Here is a 16741-nt window from a genome sequence, read left to right as displayed (position 1 = left end):
CTGTTATTTATTTAAGTATTTGATGGCAATATTTGTTAATTTGCTGTTTTAAGTTGTTTAATCTTTAGCACCACTTAATTTAAAATGTGCTGATGTATTTATTTATGATTTTATCACTTGTCTACCCTCACGAAAATAAAGACAACTCTAGGTCAATTATCGTAACTAGTTTGTGTATACTTTTCTTATATGCTCGCCTGCCTAATTGTTACTGTAATTTCTATTTGCTTTATCGTTTTAAGTACGGAGAACTTGTTAACCGTCTTATGGTGAAATTCATAGACAAAATTGAGAATGTTTTCATTTCCTATACAAAGTCAGCGATTCTAATTACTTATTATTTCCTTTGCTTTGAAATAATTTTAGGAAAAATTCTATTTTACTACTTTTTTTTATTCCAATGTGTTAATTATATTGTTTTATTTATGGTGATGAATAGAGCCCGGATTTTGATGACCTAAAAAGTCTCAACTAATGCCCTTAAAAAGTACGAAAAATGCCCGTAAAAATGCGATAAATGTGCTAAAAATGCCTTATGACATGACTTAAATAAAGACAAAATATTAAACTAAAACAATGTTTTACTCTTTAAAATTGTTATGAGTCATTTCAAAAATTATAAAGCAATGCAATACTTGTTCTACGTTCATTAAAGTTTGAAAAATATGTTTTACATCCTAAAATAACAAAAAAAGAGGAAAATATATTGACTCCAAAACATTTTCATTTTGTACAGAAACTTTAATGAATATAACAACTTCCATCTCATAATATTACTGAATATCAGAATTACATTGGATTATTAAACGTTTTTTGATATTTTGAAATGTAAACGAGTGTCTCTTGTCTTAAAGCAAATTTTTATTCCTGGAGAAGAAAATTTCCTAGAAAATTGTAATGTTCTAAACTATACAAAACAGAGAAAATGGGAAAGCTGTAACAAAGAATTACTTCTAAAGATTTTATATCAATCAATAACATAGTGGAAAAACATAATGGCATGCAGGTGGTATTGAGAGCTACAATATGAAATTTAAAATTATAAGACAAATATTGCATTTCATGTAATAAATAATGAAAATAGGAAAAAATTAACAAAAAGCTTAAAAAATGCTTTAAAATGCAAAATATGGCCCAAAATTTAGAAAAAAATGCCCTATAAATCTTAAAAAATGCTCTAATGGACAAAAAATGTCCAAAAATGCAAATGTCATCAAAATCCGGGCCTTAGTGATGAATATAATATATTATGAATTATATTGTACAGTTTGGTTAAGTTATCTTTATAAAATGATTGATCTTCTTTAATGATTGTGGTTTAGAAAAACCTTGGAATTTTAATTATTCAGACTGTTTTGTAAGGCCCCGAAGTTGAACAACATTTTTTAAAATAAAATTTGGTTCATATTACCTCAATGAAATATTTTTTAAAAGTTTTCTGAAATTAACTTGCTTTAACAGTATTATATTAATGAAGTCAGAAACTTTTAACTCTTGTGCCCTAAACTGTTTCAAACCGGTATTAGATAAAAAAAAAAAAAAAAAAAAATNGCAAAATGATAAAATGTAAGTAAAAAAAAAAAAAAAATTATCTTTTCATAAAAATGTCGGATAATTTATCCCACGCTTAAGACAGGATTACTGAAAGTCTTATTGGTTGTTTGATTTTAACTATGTTAACCAATTATATTTATGTCATTTATGTTAACGTAAACAGCCACCGCTGATCAAAGATATAAAACAGCCTGCTAGTTGTGAAAAAGTAAGATCTAAAAGCTTTCTACAATTTGTATTGACTGCTTAGATCTTTAAGTTTTAATGAAGTTTGTAAGTTTTAATGAATTAAAAATAGGTTATTTAATCACATTAAAAATTTGCTTTGTTTTATAATTTTTTTCTCATGGGGATGTATTTTAACCCATTTGTCTTAGGCTGAACCTGCCTTGAAAAATTTAGTAATAGAACTAAAAAAGTTTTATTAAGTAATCAATTAACTCAGTTCTAATGTAATGTAAAAAAATGGGCACTAAGGGATAAATAAATAGTTTTTATTTTATATAATTTAATAACTATTAAACTAATAGGCTTCTTAACACATAAACGTCCGTATGACAAAAATTTGTCATTTCTATACTTCAGTAAATAATTGATTGTTATAAAATGCTGTCATGTGATTAATGACAGTTCAATATTTGTTATTTGTAGATTACAGTAAATAATTAATTGCAAAGGAGATGATGGATTTGGTCAATGATGGTACAAATTTTGGTAGTTATGTATTTCAGTAAATAATTTATTGTATAAGAAAAACAGGACGGCATTTAGTCAATGCTGACGCAAATAATGCCGGATGGATATGTCTTTTATAGGCACATTTCTTGAGTAATATGAGTAGAAAAGTTACGAAAACAAGTACAAGAACGATTTTGTTCTCAGGGAATGCATGATTCTCTTATTCATTTATTCTTGAAAAATAATTTTTAATGTTTTAAGACGGCAGGTTAGTTTGACTTTAAAGGTTTAAAAATTGTAATTCATATATTCTAGTTGTATAAATTTGATTTATTTGTTGAGTAATTCATATGCAATAAAAGCTTTATCTGATAAATGCAATATTTTGTAAAATATTTATACATATGTATACTTTACCTACAGTAGTGAATGCATTTCCTGTGGCTGTAAGGTAAGCTATGTTTACACTTGGTCTTGCCTTAACAAAGCGCAAAAGTATAGAAATCTTCAATATATTTCTGTTTTTGTTTTTGAAACATTAAGCAAATATCATGTAGAGTTGTTTAATTGAAAGTCTCTATAAATTATATCAGATTTAAAGTCAGCAAAAGTTATATGTTGTTAAACTATTGCAGTTTAAATTTTTCTGTTTTGTTACAAAAAATATTTATGGTGTGATTTGGATGTAAGTTAGATTCTGAGAATTTTGCTGTTTTAGTGTAATATACTAGTCAATATCTTTTAATTAATTTATAGTATTCATATTATTGATAGTTCTCTCGTAAAGCCGAGTTTGTTTATGGTTTGTAAATTTTATGAATGTACTGATTTATATTGAATCTTTCAAAACTTTTATTTTGCATCTTGTTAACTTTTTTTCCCTCTAAATTTATAAATTTAATATTCATTCCTGTATTTCTTTGACTTGAATCCATATCAAGAAAAATTAAAATGGTTTTATAATAATGGCTTTGTTTTCTTTTTAATTGGTTTAATATTTTCATCCTGTCTTTATCAAAAATTATATTTATTTTAAAACTATTCAAAATGTTATTCCTCTAAGGTTCAAATTAAATTGAGTGGTTCAAATTAAATTGAATTACTCAGCATTCTTAAAGTGATATGAATATATAAATATATAAAAATTAGAATATATAAAAATAAGAATATATAAAATAAGAATATATAAAAATAAGAATATATAAAATAAGAATATATAAAAATAAGAAATGATTAGAATATATAAAAATTACTCTGTGGTAATACAAGATATTCTAATTTTTCTTATTTTTAGACTCCTCAAATGACCAGAGCTATTTTTTTCTTTTTTTATTTATTTTAAAAATTTGAAATCTTCATTTATTTATTTATGTGTTTATTTATTTATTTGTTGATTAAATCTGAAAGTTTTACTTTCCCCTATCTTCAAAACTCCTTTAAAAGGCTTGAGGGGAAACGACCTTCAATTGTTTTTTTTCCCCTGTCTTAGCCAGTTCGAATCCCAGCCATGACTGGTCGATGCGAATTTCGCACCGACCATAGTGCTGACATAAAATGCCCTTCGTGGTAGGCTGATCATGGATTAGAGCCTCTTGCCGTTAAGCTAACTGTGGGAGGTTTTCCTCTCCATGTAACACAAATGCGTGTTACTTCCATCAAAAAGTCCTCCATGAAGGCAAATTTTTCCAAATACTTGATCCAGGAGTACCCTGGTGTTCTGGATTAGGTTCAAAATTACAAGGCTACGGCGTTGAACATTAGCAGACGTAAACTCAAATTGGGTCAGCTGTTCAACGACTGTTATTAAAAAAACTAACCTACGGGTCTAAAAAAATTATGAGTTCCTCTTCGGAAACGGCGCCAAACGGACAAAAAGTTTCGGCATCCATAGTAATAAAATTTGCATTTTGAACCGGGATGCTTGATTGGGTGTAACGCTTGATTCTCAAATGAGACGACCAAGGTTCGTATCTGATCTAGTCATTTACTGTTCTGGCTCGCACCTACAACAGTGTAGATGGATCATATATTGGAAACCCCTTGCTGTCTTGGAAGATTTTCGTCTCCATATACAGTACACTCTCGATTATCCGTGCTCATTCCGGAGTCACGCAAAAAATATAAGGAGAAACATTTTCAAGATTAAAAAAATTTGATTCATGAAGTTATAACACTACAAAATTTTTGGAAGCAATATTCGTTATTGGATTGAAGTATATGGAATATCAGCAGCATGGTCAAAGGTAAAATCGTCTACGTTATCACGATCTTGGAGAAAGATCATACCGCTTGATGAACAATCCTCTTCAGATGTTCAAGAAAAATATGATAACAGTATTCTCGAACAAGCAAAAGAAATCTAAGGTTTCGAAATTCTAGATGAAGAAAATTTATAAGATTGGTTTCAAAGTGATGCTTGTGAGCCTGGCTTCCAGTATTTGACTGATGAAGTCATCGTTATGTTGTTAAATCAAATAGTGATGATAGTAACTGATGCAGAAGATGTAGTAAATGAATGTAATACAATTTCTCATTCTGCTGCTCTGTTGAAACTTTATTAGATTATATGGGAGGATTTGATTACGGTGACATTACTGCGGTTCGTAAAATATGTGTATCGATATATGGCGAAGACGCATTACACATTTTTCAATAAGGAAAATTCCTAGTTTGATGTTATGCATGCAAATGTCAGTAATTTTTATATTTTTTGTACTGATGTTGAATTTTTCTTTAATAAAAGGAGTTTTCCGATTGTCCGTGCGACCTGTCCCGGTGATTAACCCGGCTAATCGGGAGTGCACAGTATTACCATTTCGGAGACTAGTTTATCCCAGAGCATATTCTAAGAGTTTCTTTATCTTCTAGGTTTTCATCTAAATCTCAAATCTATGAAGTTGAACATTGAGCTACAAATCCGAATCCTAGATCGATAGGCTGTTCAACTCCGGCAGTGGATAATTTTTTTAAAAAAATTTGGAAGAGATTATCTAACCAGGAGCAAGTTTTAATTAGTATGCTTATGATTCATCAGTTTGCATTAGTTGAAAAATGTTTTGATACATATAGGTTCCCCTTTATTTAATTTTTAATAAGAGTTAGTTTTATTTTGTGCAGTTTTAATTTTTTGTTAGATATTTTTAATGCAAGTTTTTAATAGCTTTTATTTCATTTTTTAAAATAAATTTCAGGAAAGACCTTTTTTTTTTAACACTTTGCTTTAAGAGCATATTTGTTACTCTGTGGACGCTAGGTTATTCTATATTCATGATGGCACTCTATAAAATGCTATTGTTTCATATATTGCTGGTAACTTGTATAGTTAAAGAAGAAATTATGATTATTTTTTAAACCGAAAGCTAATTAGGCTACTAAATTCTCTCATTATTTAGCTTATTTTATAATCGTATTTCAAATTATAAGCCGCTTTCATGTTAAAAAATCGATTGAATGATATACTCTGAACCACTTTAACAAATGTTAACAGCTTATTTCTTAAGCATTTCCCCAATTTTTAATGTAATTTTAAGTCAAGGTATGAAAACAATCGACTTCAATATTTGTATTCAATATTCAAAAATTCTACCCACTTTTCCCCTCTGCGAATTCTATTTACAGTTTTGTGCTTGTAAAATCTGTGGAATCTTGTGGTCGGTCGCTGAGTAGTACCATGGATACGGGGATCTGAAGAAAATTTCTTTCCCTTTTAGATGCATAAATTAAGGAGATGGCCACACAAAAATTGTGTTGGTATGTCTTCGGACCACCTCAGGGGTGTTTCCCAGACCGTCGCCAACAGCCCCTTCTGCAGTTCTAGGGTGACGTAAATAAAATACTTACCGACCATTTACAGTTTTTAGCCGGCCGAGCGGTCAGCGTGCCTGACTGTGAAGCCAATGGTTGCGGGTTCGAATCCCGCTCAGGGCATGGATGTTTCTCTCTGTGTGTGTTCTCTATTGTGTGATTGTGGCCCACCCTATAAACGGGTATGTGGCAGCGTGGCGTGGGTAATGTTGCTCACCTCCGTGACCTAGGTTCACAGGTGCCCACTGGGTAACGTTAAATGAGTAACAACTCCGGCATCTTCCTAGGCGAAGAACGAAAGTTCAGTGCCTGCCGTTAAAAAAAAAATTACAGTTTTTATTAATATACATAAACATCTAAAATAATTTATGCATTTGCGGAATAGCCCACAATAAGTTTCTAGCTGAGTCACTGTTTTTTCGATTACAAATTACCTTCGTCATTGTTTATTTGTTACTAAAAGGGGAATGTCACGATTTTTTCACAATCACATAAGGAACATAAATAAGTTTAAATTTCTTTTAAAATAAAAATTTCAAAAACCGTAATTCCAATACATCAGTTTCCTACACAACCACCTCTGTGCTTTACGAACGAAAATTATTACATTTAATTAACTACAAGCAAAGCTTACAGAAATTTTTTCCATTCTGCGAAAGTTGTCAAATGAAATAAGGTAAATAGTGCATGCTTTTTATTATTACTCACTAAGTATGTGGTTATTAAAAATTAAAAAGAAATAAGAAAAAGGAATAAAGAAATTTAATTTAATTACGAAATAAATTTTCACTAAAATATAAAGTACTCATTCGAAGACCTGTTCAAGTGTGAAATGGAATAAAAAATTACTTAAACATTCGTTTCACAACGGTGAAAGAAGCTCGCATATTACAGATTCATCAAATAGTTTCTGTTGGCTTATTTTTACACGCCGTAATAGAATGAAGGCGGCCATGATTGTTTCTTCAAACTCTTTTATTGATAGATTTACTAAAACTCTTACTCAATCTCGCGTGTCCTAATTTCCTGAGGGGGTTTCTTAAGGTCGTGTCCGAAAGAAGTATTACAAAATAAGTAAAACAGTAAACCTGCCCTTTCACTTACTCGGTTAAAAAAAAAAGTTTCTAGCTTTCGATCTTTGTTCAATAAAATAATATTCTGTAGTTGAAAAACGTTACAAAAGATTCTAAGTTATATTTTTGAGAAAAAAAAATTTTGATGTTATTTCTCGAGTCTTTAAACTGTGCAGATTTTAGGAGATGTGTGATTATCTATGAGTTGTGCATTAGACAACAGTTCCAAGTGCATTAGACAGCAAACAATATACAAATAACCTTAAAAAGCCTCTCTTTTTGTTTGCAAATTAAAATGCTAACAGTATGAACGTTTTGACGCGGACAACTTAATGAGTGTGATATATAGATTTTGCCAAATGGAAACTTGAGCACAAATAAAGGCAAAGAATAAACATAAAAGCAAAGAATAGAAAAATAAAAACAAGGCATAATCAGTTTTTCCACAAATAAGTTTTAAAACTAATTTATTTAAATTCATTAAAATGATACTTAACGATTCACAACACATACCAACGTAGATCTATTCTCAGCTCTTCAATTACTTTTCAATAACCAAGGAAAATTGTTTAATTCGTGTTACTTTTTACTGTAAAGTTATCGAAATATCTTATTAAAGTTTATATTTCTTTTAAAATTTAAAAAAACAAACTAACTTCAAGTTGAATTTAATTTTACACTTTCTTTATCATCCTAAATGTGAAATTGCAGACAAAATTTAATTTTATTTAAAGTGGACTACTTTTTATTATGAAATCATCAAGGCATCATTTTAAAATCTTTCATATGTTATCATTTTGATTAATAAAATATTTCATTTTTAATATAAAATAATGGTGTCGACTACTTTTTGACATAAAATCGTAGAAATTTCCAAAATGAGACAAGATTTTGAACGTCGGTACTGGTATTTCTTGAAAGAGGCACTAAAAGTTTGATTAAAAAAAAAGGTTAACTTTTAATTTGAAGATTAATATTTTCAAATTAATGAGAAGAAAATAAAGTTTGATCATTTGAAATTTTATTCTTTTACATGCATCTTAATGTTTCCTGGATTAATTAATCATTTTTCATTCGCCGCGTTAGTAAAATAACCCGCTGTGAAAAAAATTTGACCATAGCGCTATTTAAAAGAAGAAAATATATATATATTCTAGCTGACCCGGCAAACGTTGTTTTGCCGTATGAATTATTTCTAGAGTATTGAAATATATTTTATTTATTGTAAGTGTGTGCGTATGTGGTATATGAGTGGAAGAGGCATGGTGCGCTGTGGACGATGACGGAATGTGAAAATAACAACTAACCAAATAATAATTTTTTTAAATTTATTATAACTTTTTTTTATAAATTATATATACGACGAATTCTGAAAATATTAGTCAACAATATTAATCACTTACAAGGGAAACTAGGGAAGTGTGACTCGCCAATTTTGAAATAAACTAGTGGGATGCATGCCTTATGAAGAATAATTATAGGGGGCAACATTCGTTTCGGACCATAGAAGGTCCTATGAGAGATAAAAAATTATTCAATACATAGAAAAATCGGTATTTTATTACTTCAATGCAGACTATTAGTTATCGTAATTATCTCTTACTCCAATTAATTCCGTGGTAATTTCAAGTACTATAATTATGCATATTTATTGCCAAAATTGATTTCGAAAATTTTATATATCTGTAATTTTTCAGAAATACCTGTTAGGTTAATTTAGAAAAAAAAAATTGGAATCAAATTTTTAAAAAAAAAATTTTTTTTCAAAAAAATTTTAAATATAAAAACAAGTGAATATTCATTTATATGAGAGTTGAAATATAAGTCGAAATATAATACGCATTTTCCCAAACTGATTTATAAAAAATTAATTTTTTTCATATTGTTAGATCTTGCAAAAAAATCTGAAATAATTTATGTGATTGCATAAAATTAAATTGCATGTTTAAAAATATTATCAAATTTTTTCGGAGGTAAATTTTAACTTAAAATTTTTTTAATATTTCAATTCGATTTTTTTCATAAAAGATCAACTGTACTGTATTCACAAAATTTGAGGCATTCTCCAATCTTAACGCATAGGTTAGAGTAGCCCCGCCATATAGAATAGTACGGACCCAAAACGTGTAGTCTCTTTTTATATGGTGGCGCTACTCTAACTCTATGTTTCAAGATAGGAGGATGCCAACTTTTAAAGTTAAATATTTCAAAAATTAGCTAGGATATCAGATATAGAAATAATTGTATGAATAATATAATAAAAATAGCAATGTTTTGACAAAATATTGAACAATTCACTGGACATAGGTATCAACGGCTTTTCCACCTTAAAGTGACAAATTACCTCAAATTTTGTGTATTGTCAGTTAATCTTTTATGAAAAAAATCGAATTGAAATATTAAAAATTTTGAAAGTTAAAATTTCCCTCTGAAAAAATTTTATGATATTTTTAAACATGCAATTTAATTTTATGCAATCACATAAATGATTTCAGATTTTTTTGCAAGATCTAACGATATGAAAACAAATTATTTTTTATAAATCAGTTTGGGAAAATGCGTATTATATTTCGACTTATATTTCAACTCTCATATAAATGAAATATTCACTTGTTCATATGTTCACTTGTATTTATATTGAAAATTTTTTTGAAAAAAAAAAAATATTAAATTTAAAAAATTTGATTCAAATTTTTTTTTTCTAAATTAACCTAACAGGTTTTTCTGAAAAATTACAGCTATACAAAATTTTCGAAATCAATTTTGACAATAAATATGCGTAATTATAATAGTACGTGAAAGTACCACAAAATTAATTGGAGTATGAGATAATTACGATAACTAATAGTCTGCATTGAAGTAATAAAATACTGATTTTTCTATTTTTTGAATTATTTTTTTTATCTCTCATAGGACCTTATATGGGCCGAAACGAATGTTGCCCCCTATAATTATTCTTCATAAGGCATACATCCCACTAGTTTATTTCAAAATTGGCGAGTCACACTTCCCTTGTTTCCCTTGTTAGTGCAATGGAGTGTACAATATTTTTTGTCATTCCATCTTTAGCTAACACAAATAAACTGGATGTTTTGCCCACTCGAAAGCATGCCACGTAAAATTGTCCGTGTGAAAAACATGGTGTGCTCAAATCAAAGCCACAAACAGACATTGTCTGGCCTTGAAATTTATAAGTAGTCATTGAAAATACCAATCTAAAGGGGAACTGAATGCGTTTAAATTGAGGAGTATAAACACTAAAACTGTGTCATGAGATTTATATATATAGTANATATATATTAAGATTATACATATAATCATTATCGTCAAGTTAAACATAGAACTTATACTAGTTTTTGTTTTTTTTAACATGCATGTCGGTGATGTTGGCTAATTGGTAAATTCTGCATTTTGCAAATTACCAGCCTTACTTTGCTGTCCTTCTTTTCCTAGCTTTTTAGAAGAATAATGCTTCTTTGCAATGCGCTTGCCAAGTTAATTAGAAAAGTGTTCAGTATTTTTTGATTTTCTTAACAGTTTTTAGGCTTTTTACAATGAGCCCACATAACTTTAGTCTAATTCGAGAATATTTCATAAATTGCGCAACTAGTCTGACTTATTTCTAGCAATTTGCAATGAGTTAATAAAGCCCAAGCAAATTTAGATTGATTCTGTATTTCTTTACACAGTTTCTAATTGTCTTTAAGGCATCTGGGCTGTTGTAATTAGCCAAAAGAAATACCAAACTGAATAAAAAATATAGCTAACTTTTGTAATGAGCCTGGTGTTCTGTAGAATGTCGGATGCAGGTTTTCCAATTAATTTACGATTTGCATAAACGACTTCAAGAGTTTTCGTGTCTTCTGAGTCTTCTCGAAATTAAAAGGCTACGAAAGGCGAATGTTCTATATCCATAATTATTTTTTAATAATGACAAAACCAGTTTTTTTAAATGGAAAACACGAAATAGACCTTTAAGAGAGAGAGGGGGGGGGGACGCTTTTGGCATGTTAAACGCATAAGCATTTTATAAAATTTATGGACAGGATTTTCGTAATCAGTTCGAACTTTGCTTTTAAACTTTCAGGAAATACGTTGTTTCTTTTAATAGATAAGAAAGAGAAGTTAAAAACAAAAATTGTTGTCATGCGCAAAAGGACGTGTGCTTATTCATTTACAGGAAAATATCATATTTTAAATTCAAAAACTTTATTATTTTGCCCTTTTTACCGAAACTCCATGATTAATTTGTTATTTTGTGCCTATTATTCCATTTATTGACTTAGGTACATTTATTTTATTATTTTCGTTTCGTTAATCTTCTGACAATATAATTAAAGCAGTTCAGCAACTTTTATTCAGTGCATCAGGTTCTATACATGCGGTCTGACGCCTGAGAAGCAAACTTTTTATTGCAAGCATTATCTCTTTAACTTCCATCTTAATTTTCGAAAAACTCTGATTATTATAACGAAAATCAACTTTAAATCATTCAATTATAACAAAAATAGTGTTTACGGTGCCTGATAAAATTGCGATAAAATGAAATTTTTGAGCTTTCTTTCCCCTTTAACATTGAATTCGGTGCAGAACAGCCGCGTCCGGCTCTTAGAGGCTTTGGGTCTTCAAAGTTACATTTGTTACTGTTTGTGCTGTCGATAGAAAATTAATTTTTAAAGCTTAATTTCCTGAACTTTTCTTATGCTAAATTCGGTCAAATATTTTAAAATCGATGAATAATAAAGAAGTTTTTTTTTTTTGACGGGAAAATAAAAAACTAAAAATATTTATTAAAAGGGGTAGGTTTTTTTTCCGTTTAATTTTATTATTATTAATCATTTTTTAAAGTTAAATTGACAGTTTCTATGCATCAATCAACCATTAGAGATATAAATTATTAAGTTTATAAATTATTAATTTCTTATCAATCCATTTTAAACAACAGATTTGACAGAGTATAGTCTTTAGAGCAATAAAGTTAGTTTTAAAGTAAAAATATGAGGTAGATATTTTTTGTAAGTTAGTGGCTATGTGGGATATGGTTAGAATGTTTTTTAAAAAAAATTTGTTTTGGAGGAATTTGTATTTTAACCTTGAATTAAGTTCATTAAGTCCATGTCATAGTGTCGAGGTTAGCCATTTCGCAAAATACTTGTAAATGCCATGAATAATATTACAGATTTTAAAATTATACGAATTATTTCTACGTGATACATAAAACTGAAAGTGTGATGCTGTTTTACCCAATTATCTTTTACGAAGGTTAAAAAAAACTCGCGTTCATGAACTTCAAGATAATAAAATTATTAACTGCATTGCAAATCAATCTCCTGTAGAGATTTCAAAGAGCATAAGAAAATAAGATTTCACCGAAAAGAAATTCGAGAATACTAGAATAGAGATGCGAAAATGACGCTATTGCTGTTGATAATTGCTTAAAAAGTTGCAATTACATATATTCTTATGAAAGAAAAGCTCCGTAAATGGAGTTTATATATAGTATATATATTACTCCATTTACGGAACTTTTACTACATTCTCGGAACTTTTTAAAAATTTGTCATTTTCTAAATTTAAAAAGTCACGGTTCAACCCGTTTTTAATTTTATCAGTGCAATAAAACTATAGATTTTAACTCAATGAACTTAAAAGGATTATTTAGTCGATATTTTATGATACAATTAATATTTATGGACACAATAAATTATATTAATAATAAATTAGATTAACAATACGTCATAATAGTTTAATTGATTAGTCCTTCATATTCGATTATAATGCAGAATTATATGAAGGTTACAGAATTCAACATTTGTTTCCTAGCTAAATCCTTTTACTTTAATTTCATTTAACTATTTGAATTAATTGTTGAATAAAAAAATTATTTTTTTCTTTTCATTTAAATAGATTTTTTCACAAATCGTTCTGATAATTTTTCCTTATATAAATATAAATCCTATATAAATTTAAAAAAAAAAAAAAAAAAACTCTTTACAGTATTAATAATACATTTATTATAACTACTTTTTTTAATTCGTCTTTCTCTATTAAAGAAACTAAAAAAGAGATCAACTAGTTGATAACCAAACCAGTTTTATTCCAAAAATGAAAAAAAAAAAAGTATTATTTACACTCAATATAGGCGGAAACACAGATTGTTACTTTCCTTATTGTTATCTTCTTACCGTTCAGTATTCGCGTAGAGAGGAAAAATCTGTCATCCAATAATTAGCTCACGTATTATCAGTCTCTAAACTTGGCGTAACAGGTTTCTCTTCATTATGACTTTCGTTTTCAGCTGTTTTGTCCCTCGAAACTAAACAGAAACCTTGCTGCTCTTAATTGCTGGATGGGGTGATGAGAGATCTGATAACCTCCATAGAGGGCGTTGTATTAGCGTCAAAAATGGCGACTTCTAATATCAAGCTGCCGCGAAGGCTCCCTTTATTAATTATTGATGGAGTATTATTTCCTGGGGCATCGATTAGAATACCTGTATCTAATGAAAAAAAGTATGTACATTTATAAATTTTGTTATAATATACATCGCATTGACTTACGTAGCAACATAAATGTCCAAAAGTGTCCTGGAACCGTACGGACTTACTATACAGCTGTGTGTGCGCACATGTTTATTTTGACAGGCAAACATAAACAATCAAAATAACGGCGGCTCACAAATTTTTCTTCTCAATGTGTTTTTATTACGGAAGTTTATTCAAGATTTAGTTATCAATTCTTTTGAGAATCTCTAGCTTTTTGCATTTTAATTTGGGAATATTTCGTAATCATGATTTAAATAAATAGTTTTGATTTTTTTCTCTCCCAAATTTGATGACGTCCTCGAGTTGGCTGTGTTAAAAATTTAACATTATACTTGTAATTAATTCTTTTGTTTAAATTATGCAATTGGGAATGGCCACTATACCTTTTATATTGATTATGAGGGGGATTAAAAAATAGTCCACTTTTTAGTTTTGTTGTAATTTTATAGCTGCAGGTTGAAAACTTTTTTAAAATAGCAAATATTTATGAAAGTAAATTCTATATTTTGCAGCTAAAAGTGGGAAATATTCATTACTATGTTTATCCTGTTGATTAAAACAAAACTGTATTATTCTTCCTCCTTTCTTATATTTTTTGAAATTCAAAAATATTTTGCTTCTTTTCTCAAAAAGTAAGTTTTAGAAGTATCAAATTAGAAATTAATTAAAATGACTTGATAATAATAATGTAAGAAGCTATATCTAAGAAGAGATGAGCTAGAATGAAAGAAGTATGTATTTAAGATATTAATTTCTCAAAATAGACCTTTCCCCTCTACCTTCATATACTGGGGAGATTTCCGTATCGTGTTCTGTGGAGAAATAATCGCCAAATCTTGGCAACTTGGTAGGAGCCCACGAGAAACACCACAGAAAGGGACCGTCTCAAAGGGTATAACTCGTAGCCACCCCCGGACAAACTGCATATTTTTTAAAAAAAATTTGCTATTTGGCACCTTAGTGATTGTAGCTGACGGCACAGATCATGATACAGAACAACCTCCCATTTACTTATGTAAATTTTAATGAGTTTAATAATTTTAATAATAAATATTTACAAATCTTACACAAGCTCTCTAAGTGTTCCTATTTATTGAAAGAAAACAGTGATAAAAACCAAATAAAATGTCTTGGAAATGGGAAATATTTATTATTAAATAAGATTATCTATGCAAAATTACCCAAAAGAAAGATACTGTTAAAATTCGAGCCCTTTTGTAGCTATGATGCTATCGTGCTAAAAGTTTTGTGCTTGAAAGTAAAATTTACCAGCAATGTCTTTGTTCGCAATTGAAGCACTTGAATCAGGGTTGGATTTTTGATGTCAAAAACCTATCAAAAAGTGTTACAAACCTGTCGATTAGTGTTAAAAACGTAGAAATCTGTCAAAAAACTGAGTCAAGTTTCTTTTTTGTCATTGAAGATATTTTATTAGATATTAAATCATGCATTATATGCTACTATAATTAAGATTTATATTTTATATCATTTACATAATATATAGCCAAAATTATTGAAACTATTAATTGTTTTTTTTTTTAAACATGGTACTCTAGATCAATAATATTTACTTTAAGATCAATAATATTTGCTATATTGTAACTATTCAGTTTATATTATAATTAATAACTATAAGTTGTTAATTATTATTAATCTAAATACTGGTTTTAATTCTTTTATGCCTCAATTTAGGCAGATTTTTTAGATTAAGTAAAACTGAAGTCTTAGTCAATAATTGTCTGATCTCGACCTATAAATATATTTTCTTCATTCTTAATATTTGTTATTACTTATATTGCAGAATATGTCTAATCATTTGAACCAGGTTTTGAGTGAAATTCAGTCTCCCGCAGAGAAATGTTAGGTTTAAAAAAATCTACAATTTTTTTTATTTTTAAAAAATGTGACACTTAGCAAAATTTTTCCTTGTTAAAAAAACATTAAATGTGAATTTGTGTATTTATTAATTTAAATTTCTTAAGTTTAAGAGTGGGACTTATAATTGAATGAATTATAACTATTTCAATATATTTTTTAACACATAAGCTTGTTTATTCAAAAATTGTGTAAAATCAAATGAATTTTTTTTTTCCTATACAAACTTTACTTTCCAAAAATATTTTAAAATGTTATTATGCTAAAAATAATAATAAAAAAAAACTCTTAAAGTTTTTTGGGGGTCGGGAATTTTTGATCCCAAATTTTTTTTATTCTGAAGATATATTAGGGTCTGAGAATTTTTTGCACTTCTGTTTACATGTACGTGAATATTTCCAATAAATCGTTCCTATAATATATTCCCCAATTAGTAAACTAATTATAATTTATAAAACTATAAATGTTTGTTTAAAAGAGTTAATTTTTCTTATCAATCAATTCAAGGGTTTAATTAAATTACTATCAATATTTAATACAGTTATAGGAATAAATTTCATAATTGCATGTTATTTTATTCTGCTATAATATTATTAGTATGACTACATTTTAATGCATGCAGCTGAGCATCAATTGAAAGAATAGTTTCGAATTTCAGTTTTATTCATACAAAACTGAAATATGAACTTGTAGTATAGAGAACATTAAAAGAATTTTTTTGTAATCGCATGCTTGGGGAAAAGGAGTTAAAAGAGGAATAAATGAAAATTGATTTTACATATAATGAATAAGATGATTAAGTGTTTTTGTATTTTGATTTTCAATAATTAAACAGATTGACACATTGTAATTTAACACATTTTCATTTATAATTATTTAGAATTTTCGCCACCAAAATTTGGTTTTGTGACCGTAGTTTTTAAAACAAAAAGAGATAAATGTTAAAATATTTCGAGCAGGGTTGGGTTTTTGACGTCAAAAAGTGGTTTTTGACATGACAAGGGTATAGTACTGGTTTAAACCGTCAAAAACCCGTCAAAAATGTCAAAAACTGAAGTTTGCCAAGAAAATATATAAACTTCAAAACTACCAACAGTTGCCATGCATTATATTGAAATTTAATTATACTATAAGTAATCAGCAGGTTTTAAAATATTTTTTAATTAAAATTAAGGTAAAATAACAGATTTAAAATCTCAGAAATTTATATTC

At 28.3% G+C, this 16741-nt stretch overlaps 1 protein-coding gene across 3 annotated transcripts in view; it reads left to right on the top strand.

The window, feature by feature from the left end:
- Positions 1-13311: 13311 nt before the first annotated feature.
- Positions 13312-16741, top strand: part of LOC107443263 (lon protease homolog 2, peroxisomal) — a 24456-nt gene continuing 21026 nt past the window's right edge. The window contains exon 1 of one of the 3 annotated variants that reach the window (XM_016057073.4): positions 13312-13621. In XM_016057073.4, coding sequence (XP_015912559.1) covers positions 13467-13621 — 155 coding nt within the window. In that variant the 5' untranslated portion in view covers positions 13312-13466. Of the gene's footprint in view, positions 13622-13724; positions 14386-16741 lie in introns of those variants that run through there. The other 2 variants (XM_043053029.2, XM_016057075.3) reach the window with 2 other exon arrangements.

Source organism: Parasteatoda tepidariorum, chromosome 6 (assembly GCF_043381705.1).
Source record: "Parasteatoda tepidariorum isolate YZ-2023 chromosome 6, CAS_Ptep_4.0, whole genome shotgun sequence".
Lineage (NCBI taxonomy): Eukaryota > Metazoa > Arthropoda > Arachnida > Araneae > Theridiidae > Parasteatoda > Parasteatoda tepidariorum.
Note: the sequence above shows the minus strand (reverse complement) of the source record. Positions and strands in the feature narration are given on the sequence as shown.